The 26,941-nt window shown below is 45.5% G+C and overlaps 1 protein-coding gene across 3 annotated transcripts in view; it reads right to left on the reverse strand.

The window, feature by feature from the left end:
* TRPV4 (transient receptor potential cation channel subfamily V member 4) overlaps positions 1-26,941 on the reverse strand; it is a 68,223-nt gene that overhangs the window by 26,492 nt on the left and 14,790 nt on the right. For all 3 annotated transcript variants that reach the window (XR_003569294.1, XM_027864429.1, XM_027864414.1), the window contains exon 2: positions 2,220-2,641. Coding sequence is in view for 2 of the 3 variants with exons in the window: in XM_027864429.1 (XP_027720230.1) it covers positions 2,220-2,605 (386 nt within the window). In the remaining variant the exon portion in view is untranslated. The remainder of the gene's footprint in view (positions 1-2,219; positions 2,642-26,941) is intronic.

Raw genomic sequence — 26,941 nt, forward strand, 5'->3', positions numbered from 1 at the left:
AAGGAAGGGAGGAAGGAAGGAAGGAAGAAAGGAAAGAAGGAAGGAAGAAAGGAAGGAAGGAAGGAAGGAAGGAAAGGAAGGAAGGAAGGGAGGGAGGAGGGAAGGAAGGAGGGAAGGAAGGAAGGAAGGAAGGAAGGAAGGAAGGAAGGGAGGAAGGAGGGAAGGAAGGAAGGGAGGGAGGAAGGAAGGAGGGAAGGACGGAGGGAGGGAAGGAAGGAAGGAAGGAAGGAAGGAAGGAAGGAAGGAAGGAAGGAAAGGAAGGAAGGAAGGGAGGGAGGAAAGGAGGAAGGAAGGAAGGAAGGAAGGAGGGAGAGAGGGAAGGAAGGAGGAAAGGAAGGGAGGGAGGAGAGAGAGAAGGAAGGAAGAAAGAAGGGAAGGAAGGAAGGAAAGAAGGAAGGAAGGAAGGAAAGAGGGAAGGAGGGAAGGAAGGAAGGAGAGAGGGAAGGAGGGAAGGAAGGAAGGAGGAAGACCCCACCCACAAGGTCCTTTCCAGTTTTAAATCTATGATGCTGTGATCCTGATACACTTCCAATATCTCTGTCTCTAAGGACCCAAGTCCTTGTAAACCATTTCCCAAGCCCCAGTTCTGAAGCCTCAGTCCCCATGAAATTTCTGAAAAATGTATTTAAACTAAGGCGTAAAGGACAGAGTGTATTACTACCCCTCTTGGGCTGCTTTGATCACAGAGAAAGAACAATGCTTCACCCAAAGAAATTAATTATCAAATGGTTAAAACTTCAGGACACGTAACAGGGAGAAGGACTTTGAATGACGAAGCCTTTCAGGAACTCCCCAGATCTCATCTACTCTGCTGTTCCCTCGTGTTCTCCTCACTCCCATGATCACAGCGTCCGTACCTCACACGCTTCTGCTCCATAAATGACCCTGATGGAGTAGAGAGAGCCCGGGGCTGGGACGTCAGGAGGCCTGGGTTCTAAGCCTGGCTTGTCTCTAATTTGCACAGCGTGACCTCGACCAAGTCCCACACCCCTTTACAATGTTTACAATGAGCTTTCTTCCAAACAGTCCTATGGGGAGGGAGGGCTGGAGGCTCTGTATTCCCATTTTAGAGATGAGACAATTGAGAAGTAAAGACAAGTGAAGACAAAGAGAGTTAGGACTTGAACCCAGCTATCCTTCCTCCTTCCTGGGAGCCCCCACCCACAGAATCACAGGATTTGAAGCTGCATTATGGCCTTAGAGGTGTGTAGTACAACCCTCTCATTTGACAGATGGAGAAACTAAGTCAGTTGGTCTAGTCCCACATTTGACAGATGAAGAAACGAAGGCCCAGTGGATAGTGTGTTGGGCTTGCAGTCAATAGGACCTGAGTTCAAATCCAGCCTCAGTATGACCCTTACTAGCTATGTGACCCTGGGCAAGTCACGTCACCCTGTCTGCCTCAGTTTCCTCATCTGTAAAAATGAGCTAGAAATGACAAACCACTCCAGTATCTTTGCCAAGAAAACCCCAAGTGGGGTCACGAACAGTCGGACACAACCAGAACAACCGAACAACAATGACAAGAGGCACAGGGGGGAGGAGACTTGCCCAAGGTCACATGGGTGGAATGTGGCAGAACTGGGCATTGAAACCTCATCCTCTGGACTTGGAGACAGGAAGACCTGAATTCAAATCCCACCTCAGACATTCACTAGCTACGTGATCCTATGCAAGTCCCTTCATCTCTCTGGGCCTCAGTTTCCCCTTCAGTCAAGGGAAGGTGGTTGGCCTCGATGAGCTCTAAGATCACTTCCAGCTTGGAATCGGGGTAACTCCCAGGCTCTCCCACTGTCTGCAGCGTAGCCCTCCAAGTCCCCACCGGGGGGGTCTCCATCGGAAAGGAGTCTGAGCACCAGCAAAGATCCGTCCAAGATTCTGTCTTCTCTGACTTCCTTCCAAAGCAGGCAAAGGAGGAGGAGAACGTTGCCCCCCTCGCCAAATCCCGGGCTCAGAGCTCTAGCTCTGAAAGGGACCTCAGGGGCCCCTTCCTTTGACAAAAGAGGAAACTGAGGCTGAGTCTCTTGCCCCAGGGCACACAGGAAGTTGCCCAGATTTAGAGCCGGAGAGAAGATCAGAGGCATCTGGACAAACTCCCTCGTTTTATAAGGGAAGGAATTAAAACCAAAGGAAGGGAAATGACTTGCCCAAGGTAACTCAGGCGGCGGTTAGAGACACCACGAAGGGGCCACCGGGTCAGAGGGCAGGCGAATACTCACTCTATAATCTTCTTTCTGCGCCGCTTGTTGTTATCACTGGGGTGGTGCCGGTAGGTCCCATAGTCAAAGAGAGAGTCCATGGGGGCCTTCTTGGGGCCGGGAACGACGGAGGATTCATAAATGGTGGACTCCAGCAGGTCCATGGGGTTGGGCATGCCCTTGCGGAATGCCCCATGAAACTTCATGCGCAGGTTTTGCCGGGCATCCCCCTGGGCAGGTGGACTGCGGCTCGGCTCCCCTCCCGCCGAGGGCGAGCCATCCTCCCCTTCAAACAGGTTGGCCAAGGAGGAGAGGGGAAACGTCTCTCCTGGAGGTCCGCTGTCATCCCCAGGGGGCTCGCCCGATTCCCCAGGGCTGGCTCTGGGGGGGTCTTCAGGATCCGTCATGCCTGCCACCCGGTTTCCTCCCACTGATGGCTTACTCTACAAGAAAGAAGAAAGGTAAGCTGAGGTGGAGGTGGGGGATGGACAGTATCTTAGAGGGGCGGGGAACTGACTTCCCTAGTTAGGGAGGGCCCAGACCCAGGGCCACCCAGGGCTTTGGAGAAACCCTGCCCTGCTGTGGGAGAGGCCAGCGCCTGGGACCACCCAGGCCCCCCTAAGAGGGAGCCAGGGCACTGAGCTAAAGGTCTTCTGCCCAGGAAGCCCATGTCTGCAGACACTGGGACTGAGGCTGGCTGTTGTCTCAAAGAAGCCGTTGTAATTAGAGGGGACTTCAAGCGTGGGACAGGCGGCGTCTCCTAGATGTGGTTGTGCTTGGCCAGCCCCAGGAGCAGGGCACAGAACAGGCCCTTCTTTCATAGAACCTATAAATACTGAGTGACCATAGGAGCCCAGCCCAAGAGCCGGGATGCACCAAGGGAATGCCAGCATTTAGAGAAGGAAAGCTTAGCTCCCTCTCACCCCCACCCAGGACCCAGACTTGGACACTTGACAAGAAGAGGGTGGAGCTCCCCTAAGTGAGAGGGGACAAGTCTGGGAGTCAGGACGTATGCAGGCAAAGACCACTAGGCTTGGAGCCAAGGAGGCTGGGTAAGCCCCTAGAACATGACATGATGTCCCACGTTCAAATACTGATTCTGACACAAACTAGGCAATCCTAGGCGAATTATAACTTCCCTGGGCCTCAGTTTCCCCAGGTGTAAAATGAGGGAGATAGACTAGATGAGAGGTATCTTGGCATAGAGTATAGAGGGCTGAACTTGGAGACAGGAAGATCTGAATTCAAATCCTGTCTCACTCACTTAGCTCTGTGACCTGGCAAATCCTGAGCCTCAGTTTCGCTATTTGTAAGATGGGGGTGGAGAGCTGCACTAGGTGACCTTTGAGGTTCCTTCCAGCTCTAAATCTATTAAATTATGAAATTACTTCTTGTGTAACCTGGGGCAAACCTCTCTGGTCCTCAGTTTCCCCCTCTGTAAAAAAAGGAAGGGGTTGGACTATGATCGATAGATCAATGAATCGATGATGCTTATGTTTCCTAATATGTCCTCAAACTAAACCCTCAGAAGCTGAGAAGCCAGGGCAGGTAGGTGGCACAGTGGATAGAGCACTGGCCCTGAAGTCAGGAGGATCTGAGTTCAAATCCAGCCTCAGACCAAACACTTGACACTTACTAGCTGTGTGACCCTGGGCAAGTCACTTAACCCCAATTGCCAAAAAAAAAAAAAAAAAAAGAAGCTGAGAAGCCGGGTCAGAGTGTTGAGAGCATAGGAATGGGGGAGACAATGCAGTGGGTGAGTGGAGGTGGGGACAGGAGGGTACAAAGTTCCTGAATTGCACAGTATTTGGAACAAGAGCTTCATTTGGGGTCAGAAGACCCAGACTCAAATCCTGACTCTTCGGCCTGCTACCTGAGAGCCCTTGGACAAATCTTCCTGAACATCTGTTTACTCCTCAGTAAAAATGAGAGGGCTGAAAGAATTAATTTTTTTTTTTTTAATGAGAACATAGCTGTAAGAAATGATGAGCAGGATGGTTTCAGAAAAACCTAGAAAGACCTACATGAACTGATGCAAAGTGAAGTGAAGAGGACACTGTACACAGTAATGGCAACATTGTAACAATGATCAACTGTGAATGACTCAGAAAAATGATCCAAGACAATTCCAAAGGACTCATGATGAAAAGTGCTCTCCATCTCCAGAGAAAGAACTGAGAAAGTGTGAATGCAGATCGAAGCAGACTATTTTCACTTTTGTGTGTGTGTGTGTGTGTGTGTGTTTTCTTTTGGTCTGTGTCCTCCTTCACAACATGACTAATATGGAAATACATTTTTGCACATGCATAATCTATATCAAATTGTTTGCCTTCTCAAGGAGAGGGAAGGGGAAGGAGGGAAGGAAGGAGGGAGAGAATTTAGAACTCAATATTTTAAAAAATGAATGTTAACGATTGTTTTTACATGTAATTAAAAATATATAAATTTTTTTAAAATGGAAACATGAAACTAGATGGCTTCTGAGGTCTTTTCTAGCTCTCAATCTATGATACAAGTCATTTCACTTCAGCCTCAGTTTCCACATCTGGAAAATGGGGTAATAATGCCAGTTGTACCTATGTCATAGGGTCGTGACAAGGATCAAATGAGACACTGTAAAGTGTTTTGCAACCCTTAAAGTGCTATTGACATTTCAGCCGTTTTGCTTACAGGTATAAAAGAAGCACAGTTAGAGGACCAGCCTCTGGGTCAGAAAGACCTGAGTTCAAATCCTTCCTCTGACAGATATTGGGTGTGTAGCCCTGGGCAAGTCACTCAACCCCTCAATGTTCAGGACAAGTCTCTAAGACTACAAGTTACAGCTCAGTGGCTGATCTGCATCTGGGAAGGGAACTTCCATACTGGGAGTCCATACCTCCCCCCCAATAAATTCACAGGTCCAGACCCCAAAAAACCAACAACAAAATCTCAGGCAAGTCACTTGACTTCTGTGGGCCTCAGTTTCCTCACCTGTGAAATGAAGAGTTTGACTGGGATATTTCAAAGGACCTGGCCAGCCCCAGATCCTATGGACTTGTCCACATCCTCCCTGAACCATTAGTGCCACCCTCGTGGCCCACCTGTGGGGAGGGATCCCAAGCCAAGGTCGGGGGCAGGCTGCCCTCTGTGGACAACAGCCTGGAAAGAATGCATCCTGTCGGTTAGCTTGGCGCTGGGTGCAAATTTCCTGGAGCTTCTAACCATCCCACTCCTGGGGTTGTGTCTGAAAGATCTTTGCTTGTTTTTCTTAATTGGCACAAACACACTCCCCATGTCACACTCTTGCCCACAAAAAATACACACACATATACACAGTCATAAAACAAAAATTTGGCTTTTGTTTGCCCTGTGGTCAGCCAAGGACAACTGCTAAGAGACCTTAGGTCAGAGGAAGAGTTGAGATTCCCCCTAAGGGGGAAGAGAGAGAAAGTGAGGATCATTAAGGACCTAGTCAGGGCGGGAGCCCTTTAGAGAGGAAACCAGCATATGTCCTTTAACCTGGGATCACTTTCCCACAGAAGGAGGAAGGGAAGGGGGGAAAAAACAAGCATTTATTAAGCACCTACTATGTGCCAGACACTGTGTGAAGTGCTTTAGTAATATTCTCATTTGATCCTCACAGCAATCCTGCTATCATTATCCCCCTTTTATAGAGGAGGAAACTGAGGTAGGCAGCAGTTAAGTGACTTGCCCAGGGTCACATGGCTAATAAATATCTGAATTTGAACTCAGTTCTTCTTGAATTTTGGTTCTGTCCACTGGGCCACCCAGCTACCAAAATAGCAGATCTGGAACCTTGGCTTGGTGGCCAGTCATTCTGGGAATAGATCAGCCAGTCATTTTGGGAATGGGCTGGCCAGTTTATCTCTGATACTCAACCACCCTCCTTCAGGAAACGTAGATGGAGACATCAGTCATATCATTAACAGGAATAGCTTGTTAATTATATCTCTCTTCATTTCCTGGGCAGCAAGGAGAGCCCAGAGAGGGCAGTGAGATGTTTAATATAGTGCAGGGACCACCACAATGGTATAATTTGGATAGCGGAGCTCTGAGTCAGGGCAAGGCTCAACCCTTCCTCCTAGATATCCACCTAGCCCCTCAGGAGCCCCATATTCACCAGGAAAGAATTCAATATGAATCCTCTTTATAATAGTAGTATTAATATTCCAAGCCACGAGAGCCTTCCCTATCAGTGATACCTTGTGTCTACTCTGTGTGTATCTTGTGTAGACCTAGTTATGTACATGTTATTAGAATGTAAGCTCCTTGAGGGCAAGAGCTGATTCTGTTTTCTCTTTGTGGTCCCAGTACTTAGTACAGTGCCTAATACATAGTGGATAATCGATAAATGCTTACGGACTAATGGGTTGTTTGATTGATGCTTGATAGAATATAAGCTCCTAGAGGGCAAGGACTGATTTTGCTTTTATTTTGTGTCCCAGTTCTCAGTACAGTGCCTGGTACATCAGAGGCAATTAATTAATACTTATTGATTGATGGATTGCTTGATCAGATCCTTGATAGAATGTAAGCCTCTTGAGGGCAGGTACTATTTAATTTTTTTCTTGGTATTACCAGTACCTAACACAATGCCTAGCACATAGCAGGCACTTAATAGAGACATGTGGATTGATTTGATTCTCCAGTCAAGGGTTAGCTCTTGGTCAACTTTGTCCACCTCCAGTCCAGGGACCAAAATCCAACTCCAAGGCCCCAGTGACTCCCACCCAAGAGTAATAACCCAAGTCCTTGACCAGAACACAAAGCTCACTGGTCTTGACATCAGAAAACTTGGGAAACTGGTTCAAGGGGCAGCTAGACGGCACAGTGGATAGAGCATCGGCCCTGAAGTCAGGAGGACCTGAGTTCAAATCCGGCCTCAGACCAAACACTTGACACTTACTAGCTGTGTGACCCTGGGCAAGTCACTTAACCCCAATTGCCTAAAAAGGAAAAAAAAAAACTGGTTCAGTAACTTGACCAGGCTGGAATCACAGAATGTCCAAGGTGGAAGGGACCTCAGAAGCCATCTGGTGCAAGTAGGAAGTCCAGTGTTCACCTGAAGACCCCCACTGATGGAGATATCCCACCACCTCCTGAGGCAGCCCATTCTGCCATGGGGCAGCTCTCAGGATTAGGAAGTTTTCCTTGGTCTCAAGCCAAAACTGGCCTTCTGGCAATTTCTACCTATTAATCCCAGTTCTCCCCTTTGGTCACGAGTCCTAGATGCCTTCTAAGGTCCTTCAAAGACTGGTCCTTAAGGCCCTCCCCATGGTGGCCACAGTCAGCCTCTATCTACTCACCAGGCTATGAAACACCCACGGGGAGCTTCAACAAAATGGTGTCCTCACAAACCAGCTTCATCCCCATCCTGTGAATCTTTGCCCACAGATCCTAGATCTGGTTTTGGAAGAGGGCATCTAGTCCAACAACCTCATTGTACAGATGGGGAAACTGAGCCCCAAGGAAGTAAATTGGCTTGCCCAGGTCACATAGGCGGTAAGGGACAGAGGTGAGATTTGAACCCAGGACCTCTGACTCCAGGACCAATGATCTTTTCCCTTGACCACACTGGCTACCCTTTAGGCTCACCGGCTCATAAATATGGAGCTGGAAGGGCCCTTACAGGCCATCTACTCCAATCTCCTCATTTTTAGAGGAGGATTCTGGGATCAAGAGAGAACTGAGAGGGGCAGCTAGGTGGCACAGTGGATAGGGGACCAGCCCTGGAGTCAGGAGGATGTGAGTTCAAATCTGGCCTCAGACATGTACTAGCTACGTGACTCTGGATAAGTCATTTAACCCCATTGCCTCTCTGGGGCAAAAAAAAAACAAAAACAAAAACAAAAACAAAAACAAAAAAATAGATAACAGCTTTAGTAGGCACCATGCTGGACTTCAAATCAAGAAGGCCTGAACCAGGCACTTTGTAGCTGACCTAACACATTTACTAGCCATTTGACCCTAGACAAATAACTGAATCTCTCTCCGCCTCAGCTTCCTCATTTGTACAACAGAAAAAATAGTAGCACCTTCCACATAGGGTTGTTGTGAGAATCACATGAGATAATGTACATAAAATGCTTTGCAAACCAAGAAATACTCACTATTATTGATATTATTAGTGTTAGAAGAGATTTTCCCAAGGTAACACTGGCAGCAAGTGTTACAGCTAGGATTTGAACCCAGGACCTGTGGTTCCAAATCAAACATACCTGATGCCTCATGCTATTCCCATGCCACTATCCCTCCCTAGAATATCCTCAGCCCTCCTCTCTGCTTCTCCAAATCATCCCCATCCTTCCCAGCCCTAAATAAGGCCTACAATTGCTGCAGCCCAAGGCTCCCACTCCATACCATACATTAAGCTCTAAGCATAGACCGGCCTTCAATGGAATATCTGAAGGAAGGTTAAAACTCAAGTCCAGAGAACTGGCTTCAAATCACGCTACTGACATTTACAAGCAATGTGACTATAGGCAAGTCTCTCTGAGCCTCGGTTTCTTTGGCTGTAAAATGAGAAGGTCGAATTCAACAGCTTCCCTCTAAATCTAGGATCCTATGAATAAAGAGCACCCGAGTCAATGAGACCTGGGTTCCAATTCTGCCTCAGACACTTAGTGTATGTATGACCCGGAGCAAGTCACTTTGCCTCTGCCTCAGTTTCCTCACCTATAAAATGGGTAATAATAGCACCAACCTTTCAGGGTTGTTATGAGGATTATAAGAAATAACACCTGTGAAACTCTTTGCAAATCTTAAAGGGCTATTGTAAATGCCAGTTATTTTTGGTAAGAACTGGTGTTTGACCTGGAAAGACTAACATGAACTGATGCAGAGTGAAGTGAGCAGAACTAGAACAGTGTACATAGTAACCATAATACTGTAACAATGTTTGACTGTGAATAACTTAGCTGTATTCTCAGCGATACAATGATCCAAGACAATCCCAAAGGACTCATAAAGGAAAATGCTACCTACCTCCAGAGAGAGGAATGATGGAGTCTGAACACAGACTGAAACATACTATTTTTCACTTTCTTCATTTTATTTTTTTGTTTGAGTTTCATTCCACAAAATGACTAATACGGAAATAACATTTTATGTGATTGCACATGTATAACCTATATCAAATTGCTTACCATCTCAGGGAAGGAGAGGGGGAGAATTTGGAACTCAAAATTTTAAAAAATGAATGTTAAAAATTGTTTTCACATGTAACTGGGGGAAGGTATAGTATTAAAAAAAGAATTGCTGTTAGAGAAAATGATTTGGATCTCTGGACGACAGACTAAAAGTATAGGAATGATCACCTCCTGGCTAAGACTCAATTGCATCTAAAAAGAGCTTATATAAATGTATCATCCTAGAATCTTCCAATATAATTGAACAAAGTTGAAACCGAAAACAAAGTAAAGAAAATTGTCGACATACCTTCCAAGGAAGATAGCTGCCCCTGAAAATGAAGGAAAAATAGCAGACATCCAGAAATTCACAGGAAATAAAAATCAAGAAAAGAACCAATAATAAAAATACATCGCACACTAATGCATGGTTGGTGGAGCTGTGGATTCAACCAGCCACTCTGGAAAACAAATTTGAATTTTGCAAAGAGAGTGACTAAAATATGCAAATCCTCAGTTCCAGAGAATGAACTGCTAAACACGTACTCCGAAGAGGTCCGTGACAAATTCAATAGATGAAAAGAAGGGGTACATCTACATCAAAGTATTTAGAGGAGCTTTTTTTTTTTTTGGTGGCCACTGGAAACCAAATAGATGCTCCTTGATTGTGGAATGGCTAAATAAGTTGTGGTCCATGAATGGATGGGATGTAACTGTGCTTTAAGAACTTAATATAGTGAAGAAAAAGGAATATGGGAATTAACCTTGTTTGCCTCAGTTTCCTCATGTATAAAATGAGCTGGAGAAGGAAATGGCAAACCACTCTGCTATCTTCGCCTAGAAAACTTCAAGTGGGGTCATGGAAAGTTGGACATGACTGAGTAACAAAAATGTATATGGTACTTTCAGGTTCGCAAAGAAAGAATATCTGGCTGATTTTCTTACTTGATCTTCACATCTACCCTGCAAGACAAATGCTGCAGACGTTTATAGGACAGAAGACAGGGCCTGGACCTGCCATTTCATTGCTATGGGGAACTCCCCAATGACGAACTCCCTTCACCAGTGCAAGTCAGCACCCTCTCTGCAATTACAGTCTGAGAGCAGAGGCTCCTAACCTGGGGTCGGTTTTTTTCTTTTAATAATTTGATAAACGCATTTCAATATAATTGGTGTTCTTTGCAATCCTCTGAGGCATCTAAAAACATTATTCTGAGAAGGGGAGCACAGGCACCATCTAACTGCCGCCAAAGGTTAAGAGCCCAGCAGAGTGGCCTTTCCCTGGGTCACATGGCCAAAATGTGTCACAGGCAAGACCTGAACCCAGACCTTCCTGGCTGTGAGGTCAGTTCTTTAGCCTCCATGCCATACTCTTACAGATGTGGAAACTGAGCTCAGAGAACAAATAACTTTCTTATGGGGCTGTCAGATGGGACAGTTTTGATAGAGCACTAGGCCTGGAGTTCCAATTTTACTCATGTGTAACCTTGGGCAAGTCATTTAACTGCTATCTGCCTCGGTTTCCTCAACTGTAAAATGGGGATGTTAACAACACCTACCTCACAGGGTCAATGTGAGGATCAAATGAGATAACATTTGTAAAGCACTTGTGAAGCATAGTGTCTGATGCATAGTAGGTGCCATATAAATGCTAGCTATTATTATTATTGCTTAGGGTCCTATAGCTGGTGAGTATATCAGGTTAGGTTTGAACCTAGATCTCTTCTGTCTTTAAGTCTATCACTCTGCCCATTTTCCCCTGATATCTCTGAGGGACTGACTAGAAAAACTGAGCTTATTCCAAAAGAATCCAACTGGTCCAAGTCAGGGGGTCACAATGGCAGCAGGAGGAGAAACTGCTGCCCCTCCCTGTGGTGGCTGGCGTCCAGAGCACCCATCGGTGCCCTCTGCACTCTTCACCAAGAGAGCTGGGGGAGCCAAACCCAGGGGGCTGTCGGCACTGACCTGGCCTGGAGAAGACCCATCAGAGCTTAGGACATTGCCCAGCACATAGTAGGAGCTTAACCAACGTTTAAGGAGTGATTGACTGACATAGTAACAGGTAAATGAAGAGAGTTGTCAGTATGTTGAAACAACCCTCACTTCCAAATGGAGGCGTGTCAGCTGTGGGCGGGTACCAGTTTATTTCTTGTTCAGATCAGTCTTCCAACCATGTAATTTTGCATTCCACACTGGAGCCAAATGACAGCTTAGCAGGGTGTGTGTGTGTGTGTGTGTGTGTGTGTGTGTGTGTGTGTGTGTGTGTGTGTGTGTGTGTGCGCGTGCGTGAGCATGTGTGTGTGCACACTCGTGAATGGATATTTCTGTTTACATGGGTACAGTCACATATGTGGGCAAAGAATCATGCAATTAACAATGAGAAGGAACAGAATTATAGAATCTCAGAGCTAGAAGGGAAAGAATACAGACTGTGCAGACTGAGAACCTGGTTTCAAATTCTCGTCTTTATTAGCTCTGGGAGCTTATACAAGTTATTTCTTCATTCTCAACCAAAAACCTTTTAAGTGCCTAACTGAATACAGTGCTGGGCTAGTTACTGTGCATAAAGCCTCTCTCCCTGCCCTCTAGGAATGTATAATCTAAGAGATGTCTTGCTAATGGCCATATGTGCACAGAATATACTACAGATCTTAGAACATAGAACACTGAATGATAGAACTGAGAGGGCCCTTAGAACAGGGAATGTCAGATCTGGGAGGGCCTTTATAAAGCATTTAGTTCAGCTTCTTTTTATAGAGGAGGAAATTAAGACTTTGTTCACAGGCAGGGGAATTGACTAGTCTAATTGACACAGTCTCTTCACATTGGAGCTAGGGATGTAACACAGCTTCTTGACAATTTAATCATCTTCCACCCTTGTTCTGCTAAGGAATGTACCTTAGGACTACCTTATGTGATTTTTCACCATGTTTGGGTAAATCTAGAACCTAGAAAAATGGTTCTCTTCCTGGATCAATGTTTGTCTAGATCTAGAATGGTAGGCTCTCAATCTAGAATGGTAGTTGGGTCAAGGACAGTATTTTTTCCATACTAGAGTCTGGATTCCTAGGTTGGTGCAACAGAAGGTGGGGAGCTGAGAACCTTCCTTCAAATGAGCTTTCTCAGTCCGGGTTTCTAGGAGAGGATCTTTCTAGGTCACTTCTGAAATCCATTATCACTTATTTTCTGGGACCATTTCCTAGATGAAGTCAAGGAAGACCATCCCCTCCTTCCACTGCCCAGCAAAAGATGTCTCCCACAATGATTCTGTGCTAGAGAAGAGCAACGTGAGAGCCAGTGTGACCCAGTGGACAGCCTTGAGGAAGGCGCTTGGCTTTCTTGGGCCTTGATTTCCTCATCCATAAAATGGAGGGGTTGGCCTGATGGTCTCTGAGATACCTTTCAGCTCTAAATAACATCAACAATAAATCTGATCCCATGATCACGAGCAACTTATTCTCTGAGCCTCAATATCCTCATCTTAAAATGGGGATAATAATGCCTCTCTCACAAGGTCATTACGAAGTTCAAATGACAGTGCTTACCAAAACTTGATCTCTCTGTGTATCAGTTTGTTGTTGTTGTTGGGTCATTTCAGTCGTGTCTGACCCTTGGTGACCCCATTTGGAGTTTTCTTGGCAAAGATACTAGAGAGGTTTACCATATCCTTCTCCAGCTCATTTAACAGGTAAAGAAACTGAGGCAAACAGGGTGAAATGACTTGTCCAGGGTCACCCAGCTAGTAATTGTCTGAGGCCATATTTAAACTTAGAAATATGAGTCTTCCTAACTCCAGGTCCAGCACTCTAGCCACTGCATCATCTAGCTGCCCTAAGCCTCAGTTTCCCAGGCTTGGAATCAGGAAGACTCATCTTCCTGAGTTTAAATCCAGCCTGAGACACTTACTAGCTAGGTGATCTTGGGCAAGTCACTTGATTCTGTTTGCTTCAGTTTCCTCATCCATAAAATGAGCTGGAGAAGGAAATGGCATACCACTCCAGTATCTTTACCAAGAAAACCCCAAGGGAGGTGGAGCCAAGATGGCAGAGTAACAGCAGTGACTTTCCTGAGCTCTCCTCCAAACCCCTCCAAATATCTGTAAAAAATGCTCTAAACAAATTCAAGAGCAGCAGAACCCACAAAAAGACAGAGTGAAACAAATTTCCAGCCCAAGGCAACCTGGATGGTTGATGGGAAAGGTCTATTACACTGGGCTGGGAGAGGAGCACAGTTCAGTACGGACCGAGAGAGCAAAGACAGGGCCCCAGCAAATCTGAAGCAGGCCTCAGGGGACTAAATCACGGATAGTTGTGGTGATTTCCAGACTTCTCAACCCACAAACACCAAAGACAACTTAAAAGGTCAGTGGGAAAGGTCTGTCAAACCTGGGTGAGAGAAGGAGGGCAGTCCAGGCCTGACCCTAGCATAGCCCCAGGGAGGTGGCGGTAGAGGCTGCTTCCTAAGCTCTTGGCCCACAGACAGGGACTGGATCGAGCAGCTGATCAGAGGGGGATTGCGGGGACCTCTTTGCTGGTGTTGAGACAGGAATCTCTTGCTTTGCCCATGCTTGGATCTGGGTCCCAGTCCTGGGTGGCAATCCTGGGGCAAGGAGAAGAACTAGCGTGGAGGAGCTTGTGGCTGTGGTAAAGAGGGAATCCTCCTCACAGTTCCAAGGCAGAAAAGAGTGCTTGTGGTCACTCATAGACCAGAGCACAGGCTAGGAAAAGAGCAAACACCTCTCTTTTGACCAGACCACCTTGGAAGAACCGAAAATTTACAGGTCCCTAGAAGTATATCTGAAAACAGCTGCACAAAAATCCCTGAAGTTTGGGACAGTACACCCTCCACATTGGAAGCAGACCCCTACCTTAACAAAGAGTTAAAAAGTCAAGTAATTGACTGGTAACATGGGCAAACAGCAGAAAAAACTCAGACTATAGAATCTTACTTTGGCGACAAAGAAGATCAAAACATACAACCAGAAGAAGACGACAAAGTCAAAACTCCTACATCTAAAGCCTCCAAGAAAAATATGAATCAGTGCCAGGCTGTGGAAGAGCTCAGAAAGGATTTTGAGAAGCAAGTAAGAGAAATAGAGGAAAAACTAGGATGAGAAATGAGAGTGATGCAAGAAAATAATGAAAAACGAGTCAACAGCTTGTTAAAGGAGACCCCCCCAAAAATGAAGAAAATATCACCTTAATAAATAGACCAACCCAAATGGCAAAAGAGGCCCAAAAAACCAATGAGGAGAAGAATGCATTAAAAAGCAGAATTAACCAAATGGAAAAGGAGGTCCAAAAGCTCACTGAAGAAAATAATTCCTTAAAAATTAGAATGGAGCAAATGGAAGCTAATGACTCTATGAGAAATCAAGAAATCATAAAACAAAACCAAAAGAATGAAAAAATAAAAAACAATGTGAAATATCTCATTGGAAAAACAACTGACCTGGAAAATAGATCCAGGAGAGATAATTTAAAAATTATTGGACTACCTGAAAGTCATGATCAAAAAAGGAGCCTAGCCATCATCTTTCAAGAAATTATCAAGGAAAACTTCCCTGATATTCTAGAACCAGAAAATAAAATAGAAATGGAAAGACTCCACCAATCACCTCCTGAAAGAGATCCCCAAAGGAAAATCCCTAGGAATATTGTAGCCAAATTCCAGAGTTCCTAGGTCAAGGAGAAAATATTGCAAGCAGCCAGAAAGAAACAATTCAAGTATTGTGGAAACACAATTAGGATAACATGAGATTTAGCAGCTTCTACATTAAGGGATTGAAGGGCTTAGAATATGATATTCAGGAGGTCAAAGGAGCTAGAATTAAAACCAAGAATCACCTACCCAGCAAAACTGAGTATAATCCTTCAAGGGGGAAAATGGACATTCAATGAAATAGAAGGCTTTCAAGCATTCTTGATGAAAAGACCAGAGCTGAATAGAAAATTTGACTTTCAAATATAAAACTTAAGAGAAGCATGAAAAGAGTCATCGAATTCTAGTAGCAGGACAAAAGTCAGGATGAGTGGTGATGGTCCTGGATATAGCAGATGACCTTGGTGTTTGATTTCTGACCAAGCCCTAAGCACTCCTCAACGCCTACTTCAGCAACCTTTGTGGCTGTTGAAACAAATTTTTCTCATCCATCCATCTGCCAGGGTGTCTTCACATGTTTGGGGTAGACATCCCCCTAACTCACTGATGGGTTAATAAGAAAATAAAGGTCATTTGTCTTAACATCTCAACTATCTTAACATCTTAACTATCTCAAAACCTCTCTATATTTTCAGACATCGTCCCTTACTTTTGTCTAGCCTCTATGCCTACTATGTTATGGCCATGTATATAGGTGTTAATAAAGATTTTTGGAATAAAATTAAATCTATTACCATCCATTGTACTATGATGGAGAATGACATAAAGGAACAAAAGACCATATTTTTAACCAATCAATCAACAAGCATTTATTAATCACCTACTATATATCTGGCACTGTCTTTGGTGCTGAAGACACACATTCAAAAATCAGATAGTCCTTAACATCAAAGAGCACACATTTTACTGAACAGTAACATTTATAAGTCACACTGACATAAACCAAAGCATATATCTTCACTGAAACTTTGTCTTGACCCACTCAAAATAGTGTCAATTGCTGATAGAAAAAATGATCTTATGGGGCAGTTAAGTGGCAAAGTGGATAGAGCTCCAGCCTTGGAGTCAGGAGGACCTAAGTTCAAATCTGGCCTCAGACATGACACTTATTAGCTGTGTAACCCTGGGGAAGTCACTTAACCCCGATTGCCGCACCAAAAAAGGCAAAAAAAAAAGTGATGTTATAAAGTCACTGAATTTAGGCAGCAGCATTGTAGCAATTTTTTAAAATCCCAGTTGTATTCACAGCAACCTTACTTTCAAGGAGTCCTAGGAGGTAATTCTATACTGCCACAGGGTTACCTGTTTTCACATTTAGATCTCCCTGTCAGCAAAGTCTTAAATCCCTCACAGACTATGACAGTATCTTATGTCCGTTCCCTCCATTCTCAGTGGAAAATGATAATTTAGACTCAGAGGGCCTGAGTTCAATGCACATCTCTGCTAGTTATTTCCTGTTATCCTGGGTAAATCATTAAACCATTCTGGGCCTCAATTTCCTCATCCGTAAAATAAGGGAGTTTGTCTAGCTGATCTTTAAGTCCCTTCCCATTTCTAAATCAATGAGTTTATCATCCCAAGCATCATAAAAAGGTGTGAGATGGGATAATTAAGAGATGAGTTCCAAGGTTCATATATGTATTGATGGAGGAGTTTAGGGAACCATGGGCTTCATCTATTCCCTAATTTTCATTTTCTTTTTCCCTCTCCCAGTGAAAAACTTTTTCCCCCTGTGTAAAGACTAGAATCCTTTCCCAACATGCTAGTCTACATTGATTCTTCCTTTATAATAAAGAAAATTTGTGAATAAAAAAAAGAAAAAAAAAAGAAAATCCCAAATGGGGTCACCAAGAGTCAAACACAACTGAAAATGACTGAACGACAACAAAATAAGGGGGTTGGACACATTGGCCTCTAAGGTCCCTTCCCATCTCTAAACCTGTGATCCTAGGTTCGAAATCCTCGGTCCTTAAGGTATTATGTCAATGTGAGTCATGAGATGAGAGAGAATAGGATGGGGGAGGGGGGATCCAAGGAGTCCCCTTTGGGAATCACATGGAAAAGTTTAGGAACTACCATCTTAGAAGAAACCCAAAACTCAACCCCAGACTGACCTTTCCAACAACTCCTCTGCTTGTTTGCTTTCTGGAATGACTTTTCTTCTGCCTCACCTCACTGCTAACCCTAGTCACCAAGTCCACTCATGCCCAAGGGCCAGAAACCAGCCTAACCAGTCTTTGTGAGAGCAAACCACCGGCAGAGAAGCAAGAGCTCCAGCCTCCAGGCTACTTAAAACTTCAAGAGCTTGTACCATCCCACACTTCTCCCCAGAGCTGGGGAGACCCACACCATTCCAGAGCCAGAAGAGACCTCAGAGGTCATCCACTCAAACCCCTCATTTCACAAATGAGGAAACTAAGGGGTGCCCAGGAAAGTGATGTGACTTACCCAAGGCTACCCAACCATGACTGACTTTCCACTGTAACCACTGTGGCTCAAACATCCGGCAAACCACCGGACCTGGTACTGGGGGAGAGGGGTCTGTATCCCAGCTCAGGCTAAGTCTTCCCAAGGTCACATCTGCAATAACTATTATCATTGTCCTGTATAATTATAATATATTATATGACTATAATATACTATGTAATATAATATAGAATTATAATACATTATATAACTATAATATACAATCATAACTATAGTATATAATTATATAATATATAATCATGTGATTCTATATTATATTATTATAATATTAACAATGAAGGTAATAATAACAATAACTAATATTATATAGTGCTTCAAGATTTTCAATGTGTTATCTCATTTTTCCTCACAACCGCCCTAGGAGGTAGGTGTCATTATTATCCCCATTGGACATAATCAACAAAAAACACAGGGAAAGGCTTCTTTGCAGAAGGTGAATCTTTGGCTGGGGTGGGAAAGTCCAACAGCTGGTAATGGCAGCTCTGCGACCCTCTCCGATGGAGATCTTCCATTATGCACTCTCTCCAATGTTTACACATATAAAATGCCTTGTTTCTATATTAGCTGTTTTCATGTTTTCTCCCACATGGGACTGTGTACTCAAGATCAAGGAACTGACTTTTGCTTTTCTTTGTATCCCTGGAACTTAGCACAGTGCCTGGCATGCAGTAGGCACTTAATAAATGCCTTAACTTGACACAGCATGGTATAATGGAGAAGGATGAATTGGGAATCTGATTCTGGAGCTGCTCCTTCCTCCCTGTGTGACCTTGGTCAGTTCACTGGAGAATCCATTCCTAGGTACATGGGATCTTTAAGACCATCTAGGCCAACCATTTCATTTTACAGAGACATTAGGGTCTGTAACCCTGGAGACATCAAGTGAGAGACTCGTTCCAGCTTGTACAGGGAGGAAGTATTCAAGGCAGGATTCACATCCTCATTCTTCGACAGCAGATCCAAGTCTCTTTCCACTTCACCCCACTGCCCCTCCGGTCCAGACTCAGCCACTTGTTTCCATATGGCCATGGACTCCTCAGTCTTCTCATCAATCAAATGGCCACATTCATATTTGCACTCCCTCACAAAGAGGTTGTTAGACTGAAGTGAGATAAGGAATGCAAAGTTTGTTTTGTAAACTACTAAGCCTTGTCAAAATCTAAGTTATTCTTTTTATGATCAGGCAGCTAGGTAGCGTAGAACATGTACAGAACATGGAACTTGAAGTTAGGAAGAACTAAATTCAAATCCTGCCTCTGACACAGCAGCTCTGTGACCCTGGATAAGTCCCTTAATCTCTCTGCTCCTCAGTTTCCCCATCTATAAAATGAGAGTTGGACTTGATTGCTAAGGTCTCTTCTGGCTCTAAATCTATGATTCTAGTTCCTCCTCAGTCACCTCAGCTGTATGACCATGGGCCAGACTGCTGTTGCTGCTGTCCTTTCAGTCATGTCTGACTCTTTGTGACTCCATTTGGGGTTTTTTTGGCAAAGACACTGCCATTTCTTTCTCCAGCTCATTTTACAGATGAGGATACTGAAGCAAACAAGGTCCAGGGTCACACAGCTAGTAAGTGTCTGAGGCTGGATTTGAACTCAGGTCTTCCTGACTCCAGACCCACCACTCTATCCACTGAGCCATATAGCCACCCTCAGGGCCAGACTCTTCATCTCTAAAATGAGTAAAATGGTACCTATAACCCAGGACAATCAAAGGAGCTAACCTATGTAAAGCACTTTGCGAAACTTAAGGAGTTACAGAAACCTGAGCTATTATTATTCTTGTTAACATTAGTCTGAGGCCCTCTGCATGCGTGGTGAACATGTGCTAAGGGATGGATGTTGCTTCATTCCCCATTTCCATACTGGGCCAAGGAGAAACATTCTGTCTTCAACAAAGAACCATCAGGCTTTGCCTGATCTCATGCTAATGTTGGCAAGTATTTATGAAATGCCTCTCTCCTGATGACGTGATGGAGAAAAGCTCCTTAAATCAGGGACAAGTTCTGACACGCTGAGAGCCCCACAACCCTGAGGAGAGAAGATGCCAGAGAGCTCAGGTCCCTTCCTCCTAAAGCCAGACTCATACTAAATCCGTCCTGCCCACCCACTCAAGTACAGCCAGGGTCCTCTTTTGGAGACGGGGCATAAGCCTCCCCCAATAGAAGGGAGCGGCCGGTGCTCAGCACACCTGTTGCACAGCCCAGGCTCCTACCCAAACTGGTAAAGGTGACTGGTGATCTCTGAAACATCGTGGAGATGTGCTGCAGGAGTGAAGAAAGGCCATAGGGTCCTGAATGAGGCATCATGCGATAGTGGAAACAGCACCAGTGCTAGAGTCAGAGAACCTAGGTTTGAATCCCACCTCCGACATCTACTACCTGTGTGACCTTGGACGTGTCACTTAATTTCCCTGAGCCTCAGTTTCCTCATCTGTAAAACAGGGAGGCTAAATTGAATGGCCTCTGAGGTCCTTTCTACTTTGGCTCTAAGATCTTACGAGTGACTGACTTAATTTCCCTGGGTCTAGTTCTCTCATCTGTAAAATAAAGGGGTTAGAAGTAATGGCTTCAGATGTCCCTTCCACCTCTTGATCTATGATTTTCCAAAAAAGGAAGAAAGTATAGGCCAGTGATCTTGACTTCTATTCTTGAAAAACAAATTCTAGAGTGTAACATTAAAGGAATGGTTAGTGAACGTGTTGAAAGGGAAGCAAAGATCAAGAACCTAAGCCTCCAGCCTGGCATTGTCAAGACCAAGTCATGGAGGAAGAATGGGTCAGGAAAGAAAATAAGCATTTGTTACCTGAAAACAATGTTGTTGTTTCTTCATTTGAAAAGGATGGCTCATGCTAGACTAACCGCGGTGCCTTTTTTTGACAGAATTAAGAGACAGTGGGTCAGCGGAAAGGGCAGCTAGGTGGCTCAGTGGATACGCACCAGGCCTAGAGTCAGGAAAACCTGAGTTCAAATCTGACCTCAGACACTTGCTAGCTAGGGGACCCTACGCAAGTCACTTGACCTCTGTTTGCCTTAAACCCCTGGAGAAGGAAATGGCAAATCATTCCAGTATCTTTGCCCAGACAACCCCATGGACAGCATTGGCATGTTATGGTCCATGGGTCACAAAGAGTCAGACATGACTGCAAGACTAAACAACAGGTTAGGAGAAAGCTATAGATATCATTCACCTAGATTTCAGCAAGGCATTTGAAAGGCCCTCATGCTACTCTCATGAAAAAGATGAAAAGATGTGGGGTAGGAAGATGATAAATAAGTACACATGGAACTGGATGAATGGCCAGACCCAAAGAATAGTCTTTATTGTTTTTAATTAATTAATTTATTTGTAGTTTTCAACAATCATTTCCGTAAGCTTTTGAGTTTTAAATTTTCTCCCCCTCCCTCCTCACCTCCCTCTCCATCTGACATAGGCGCTACATATACATTCCTATTACACATATTTTCACATTAGTCATGTTGTAAAGAAGTTTTAGAACCAATAGGAGGAACCACAAGAAAGAAGAAACAAAACAAAACAGAAGGAAAAAAAGAGCAAATAGTATGCCTCGATCTGCATTCAGACTCCATAGTTCAAAGAATAGTCTTTAAAGGATGAATAGTTTCCTGCTGCCACATCTCTTAGTTCTGACCCCTTTGGTCCACTCATTCAGTCCTGTCTTGCCCTACTGATCTCCCTGCTTCTATTCCAATGTTCACATAAGAGTCTTCCTAAAGTCTTCCTAAGGCACTTGTCCAACCATGTCACTCCCTTTCTCCAGAATCTTCAATGGCTCCCTATTATCCCTAGGAAAAAAATACAAACGTATTTTGTTTGATGCCTAAATCCCTCCACAATCAGAAACCAGCCTCTCTTTCACATTAACACTGCCCTTATGCACAATACATTCCAGCTAAAGTGGACTACTGACTGTTAGCTGTGCATGAAATTCTACCTCTCACCTCCATACCTAACCCCACGCCTGGCCTGCTCTCCCTCTTCACCTCTGACACTTAGAATCCTTATCTTCCTTCAAAGCACAATTCAGGTGCCAGCTCCTAGCACTGCCTTTCCTGACTCCTTCCCGCTGTTTTTGGCACTCTCCTCAACGCATTAAAATTACTCTGAATTTTGTCGTATCTTGTATCTCCTCCGGTAGAATGCGAACCCCTTGAGAACAGAGGCTGTTTTCGTTTGTTTGTGTTCCCAGAGGCTGGCACATCATATAAGTGCTAAATGAATGAATGAATCAATTAATGAATGAGCTGGGAAGGTGGTCTCCTACAGGGACCTCTGCTCGGTACTGTGCTATTTAACATTTTTCTCTGTAGCCTAGATAAAAGCAGAGGTGGCATGTTAATTAAATCTACTGAAGGCACCAGGCTGGGAAGGATGGCCAACTCACTGGATGAGACAATAAGAATCTTTAAAAATCATGACAGGTTAGAACAGGTTCTGAATCTAATTTGATTAAATCAAAAGGGGGATGAAGTCTTACCCTTGGATATGAAAAATCATACAAGAACAAGATGGCAGAAGGACGGCTAGAAAGCCATTCATTGGGAAAGATCCAGGCTTCTTAGGGGACTAGCTGAATTTGGCCAGCTGTGTGACATGACAGTCAATCAAAACTAACGCCCTTTAAGGCTACACAAAGAGAGCTAACATCCAGGAATAAGGAAGTGAGAGTCCTCCTATAATCTGCCCTGACCAGACCACACCTGGAGAACTGTTCAGTTCTGTGGGCCACATTTTAGGAAAGGCATAGATAAGGTGGAGAGTGCCCAGAGGAGTGGTGACTAAGTAACCTGAAGTCAGGAAGACTCATATTCCCAAGTTCAAATCTGGCCTCAGACCCTTAGCAGCTGTGTGACCCTAGGCAAGTCACTTCACCCTGTTTGCCTCAGTTTCCTTATCTGTAAAATAAGCTGGAGAGAGAAAAAAAATGTAAAACCATTGCACAGTCTTTGCCAAGAAAATCCCAAATAGGGTCACAAAGAGTCAGACAACAACCCAGAGGAAGGTGACCAGGAAGCCTGAGTTCACGTCATATCAATCCATCACTAAGCATATATTAAGTTCCTACATTCTCTGTCCTAAAGTCTCCTCCAACTCTAATGCTCTGTGCTTCATCTAAGCCTCTGCCCTGGGTCCTTTTTTCTCTCTCTACACTCTTGGTGATCTCATCACTTCCCATGGGTTCAGTGGTCACCACTGTACACGCAAACAGTTCTCATATCTATGTAACCCTCTCCAACCCTGATTTCCAGTTTCCTTTTCTCCGTATTCTTCCCCCATTAGAAAGTAATCTTCTAGAGGACAAAACTGACTTTCTCTCTGCTTGTATTTATATTCCCAGGGATTAGCCCAGGGGTTGACTCGTGCTTTAAAAAGACTGTTGACTTGACTTCTGGTCATGTCAATTCACCTGGAAGCCTTCCTCAACCTTTCCCTCTGCCTCATCCCTTATATTCCATCAGTTTTCACATCTTGTCCTTTTTTTCCAGAACATCCCTGGTAAAAGTCCTGTGCCTTCCACCCCCCTTCACCACCCTTTCTCAGGCTCAGTCAGCTCGAACATGGATGGGCTGTTGTAAGAGACTCCAAACTAGCCTCCCTGCCTTGGGTCTCTCGCAGCTCCAATCTTTCCTGCATACAGCTGATCTTCCTACAGCACTCCCCAGCTCAAGAGGTTCAGGGGCTCCCTCTTATAACCAGCAGTTTCTAGGTGTGTTTTTTTTTTATAAATACAGTGTCCCAAAAGTCTTAGTGCAGTTTTAAGCTTCAATGACTTAAATATACACATATTGTCTCCCCCATTAGAATATATAGTACTTGAGGGCAGGATCTCTTTTTACCCTTTCTAAAAAAATTTTTTTTGGGGGATTCCCAGCACTTAGCACAGTGCCCAGAGTCACACAGCCAGGATGAGTTCGTGACTCTGAGGCCAAACCTTTGTAAAATCAATGTTTGGTGATTGACTGATTGATTGCTAAATGGACCGGGGCCGTGTGCATTCACATTTAGCCTTCCTGGGCCATTCATTCCTTCCCATAGAAGGGACGTGCCGAGGGCTACCCCTCCAGCCAAGATGATGGTCAAACTTCCAACAGGCCCTCCTACTAAGCACAGCTTATTTCAGGCTAGGTACGGGGTGTGCCCATCCTGGGACATTCCTTCTACTAAGCTCCTCCATCCATGTTTGGTTTTTAAAGCCCTTTGAAACCTAGCTCCCAACCTACTTTTCCGGGTTGATTGCACCTGCTCCCCTTTATACACTCTGTTTCAGCCAACATCCAGCCTATTTGCTGTTTTCTGTATATAATAGTCCATTTCCCACCTCCATGTCTTTGCACAGGAGTTCCCCCCTGTCTAAAATGGAGAAGCCAGACTCCCCTCTCACCTCTGCTTTGGAGAGAGCTCATGCTCCACTTGTGTTCTAACTCTCACCGTGGCTCCAAGTAGCTGTAGCGCACTCGGGAACCACATCCCGGGCTAAAGCACGTTAAGGGTCACTGACAGGATGTGAGTTAGCAGGTGTCTACCCCAAGCATGTGAAGACTTCCCCTGGTAGAAAGGGAGGATGAGAAAAATGTCTCCCAACGGCCATGAAGGAAACTGAGGCAGGCGCCGTGGAAAGCTGAGCACTTCGTCAGACACGGAAGACACCAAGGTCATCCACTGCACCACGGGCCATCGAGAGTCACCCTGACTTTTGTCCTGCCACTGACCTTCAATGACTCAGGAAGAGAGAGGGAGGCTGGTGACTCTGAGCAACTTTGCCTCACTTAAATCCAGTTCACGCACAAGCCAAGACATCACCCACGGTATCACCAGTCTTCGTCGAACATGAAGGACAAACAGCAACATGTTTTACTTCCAGCGGCCTTTCTAACCTGACCTCCTGGATTCTTTGTGTGTCTCTCTCTAGGAAATGACTTGGCAAAAATTTTGCATTTATTTTTCTGGGTACATGTTACCTCCCCTCTCCCTGAAAGAACGTAGTAAGCTCCTTATAACCTGGCACTGCCTCAATTGTCTTTGCATCCCCAGCCTCTTATATGTGGACTGGCACATGGTAAATGCTTAATAAATGCTTATGGCAGGAATGAATGAATGAATGACTCATATCACAACCACTATCACATGTCTTCAAGCACATTCCTGGACTATGTGCTAGTTTTTATTAAATAGAAGCCTTAGATCAGTTATGCTAAGGGGAACAAAGAGGTGAAAGGGCAGAAATGGAGGGAGGAGCACCGAATGGCCCCCTAGCACTGAGCTCTGGGCCAGGCACATTTTCTTGCACTGGACATGTGCTCTCAAAGATGTAGGGAGCTCCCGATGGCGACACCCTTTACTGGCAAAGATCAGCATCTTCTCAGCAGTGTAGACGTAGAGGGTTACCTGAAGCACTGAAGAGACATGCCCAGAGTCACACAGCCAGTAAGAGCTCCTGATCCTGAGGCCAAATCTTTGTATAATCATTGTTTAGTGATGTACTGATTGATTGCTAAATGGAACCCGTCTGTGTGCATTCATATTTGGCTCTCCACCCCATGGAAGGGACAATGCCACAGCCACCCCTCCTGACAAGATGATGGTCAAACTTCAACAGGCACTCCTACCAAGCACAGCTTATTTCAGGCTAGGTACGGGGTGTGCCCATCCTGGGACATTCCTCCTGCCTTTGTCACCCTCCCATGGGGGCTGGTGGGGAGTAAATACAGAGGGGAGAGAAGGGGAAGTCTGTAAGTCAGGCAACAAACATTTATTATGTACTTAGTGTGTGCCAGGAATTAGGCTAAGGTCTAGGGAGACAAAAAGAAGCAAAGCCCCAGTCCCTGCTCTCAAAGAGCTCAAATTCTAATGGCGATGACAACCCTCAAACATTAGGCTTATACAAGATACATCCAGAGTACACGGAAGGCCATGTGAGGTAACTGGGATTGTGGGAGCCCAGCAGAAGAGCGTCCGACCAGAAGGCTACTCACTGCTGGCCTGACGCTGGCCCTCTGTCTCCTCCAGGGAAACCCAAGGGCCTGGATGGTCACTTCAAGGGCAGCCTCGCTGGGTCCGAGCAGGCCAGGAAGGAGCTTAGCGCAGTGCTGGTCACTGTAGAAGATGCTTTCAAACAGGAGTGGGGATGACTTCCCCTGCAAGGATGGAATGTTGGCCCAGGAGCCAGGGATGAGGAGAGCCGGGAGGCTCCGCTCAGGGATGGGCAGGGGGGTGGCTGCAGGATCACGCCATCCCTGGGCCCAGATTGCCTTTCTTCCTGGGCCCACAGGCTTATTTACCTAGTGGAGCTCAGGTTCTGCCCGCCCCGTCAGGCTTCCTGTTTGCTCAGACACAGAAGCTGTTTGTCCTGAGCTGCCCGTTAGAGATCCCTCCTCACCCCACCCGCAGCCCAGGCCCTGGGACATCCTGTGTTCCCTCCAAATGCCACTTCCTTCACACAGAGCTGCTGTGTGTATGCCCCTGCCTGGCCCTGCCCGGCCTCTGAGTGCACCTTTGAGAGGGACCTGCCCAACACAAACAGTGCCCTGCCCGGCGCCCAGCTCCAAGCTCTCTGAAGCAATGCAGCCATTCTGTGGGAGTGACTCACTAGGATCCGAGCCATCCTATACACGCCACACTGAAAGCTGTGAGCTCACGGGCTGGGCAGAAGCTGCCCCGGCCGGGGTGGGAGGGTAGGGGGGGAAGGAGGGCAAAGCTGGAGGAGATGGGGGCCACGGGGAGGCCAGGGGCTGGAGGGATTTCTGAACACTTCCTAGGAGGCCCACAAAGCTTTCCACCGAATGCCCCCTAGCCCCTGGGATGGGGACCTAAGAGAAGGAGGAGGACAATTTAGTGTTGCCCAGGGGAGTAAACTTTGAATGTAGAAAGTACTTTCATTTTTCCTTTGGATTTCCTTCGTCATAGACAACAAGCCTCTATCTGCTGCCTCCTTATACCTTAGGGCATTGCTTCCAATTCCGCCCTGGGGGGCCAGGCAGAAAAAGGCTAATTCCCCTTCTGTAGAACAGCTGTGCCTTCAGGAGCTATCCTATTCCCCCACCCCCAGTCTACCTTCCAGATTCCAGTGCCGTCACCACTCTGATTGCCTTCCTCTGAAGGATCCAGACCAGGGGGAGACAAGGAGGTCTGATGGGGACAGGAGGAAAGGAAAAAAGGAGCAGAATTTATTTACTTCCCACTCATTCCTCTGCTTCCCCAGCCCCGAGTGACTTCCCCCCAATAGAATGAAGAAGGAGGGGTTTTAGGAAAAGGAGCCACAGAATGTCGGGGCTAACGGGGTCTTATGGGATCATGTAATCCAACTCTCTCAATTCACAGAGAAGGCTCTGGTCCCACTTGGACTCTTGGAATAGCTTCCAAATCGGTGTCCTGCCTCTAATCTCCCCCTTTTCCACACTTTTCTGCCAAAGTGATTTTCCTTCTACCAGATCTGCCCTCTCTTACTCAA

Source organism: Vombatus ursinus, unplaced genomic scaffold (assembly GCF_900497805.2).
Source record: "Vombatus ursinus unplaced genomic scaffold, bare-nosed wombat genome assembly UNPS02001287.1, whole genome shotgun sequence".
Lineage (NCBI taxonomy): Eukaryota > Metazoa > Chordata > Mammalia > Diprotodontia > Vombatidae > Vombatus > Vombatus ursinus.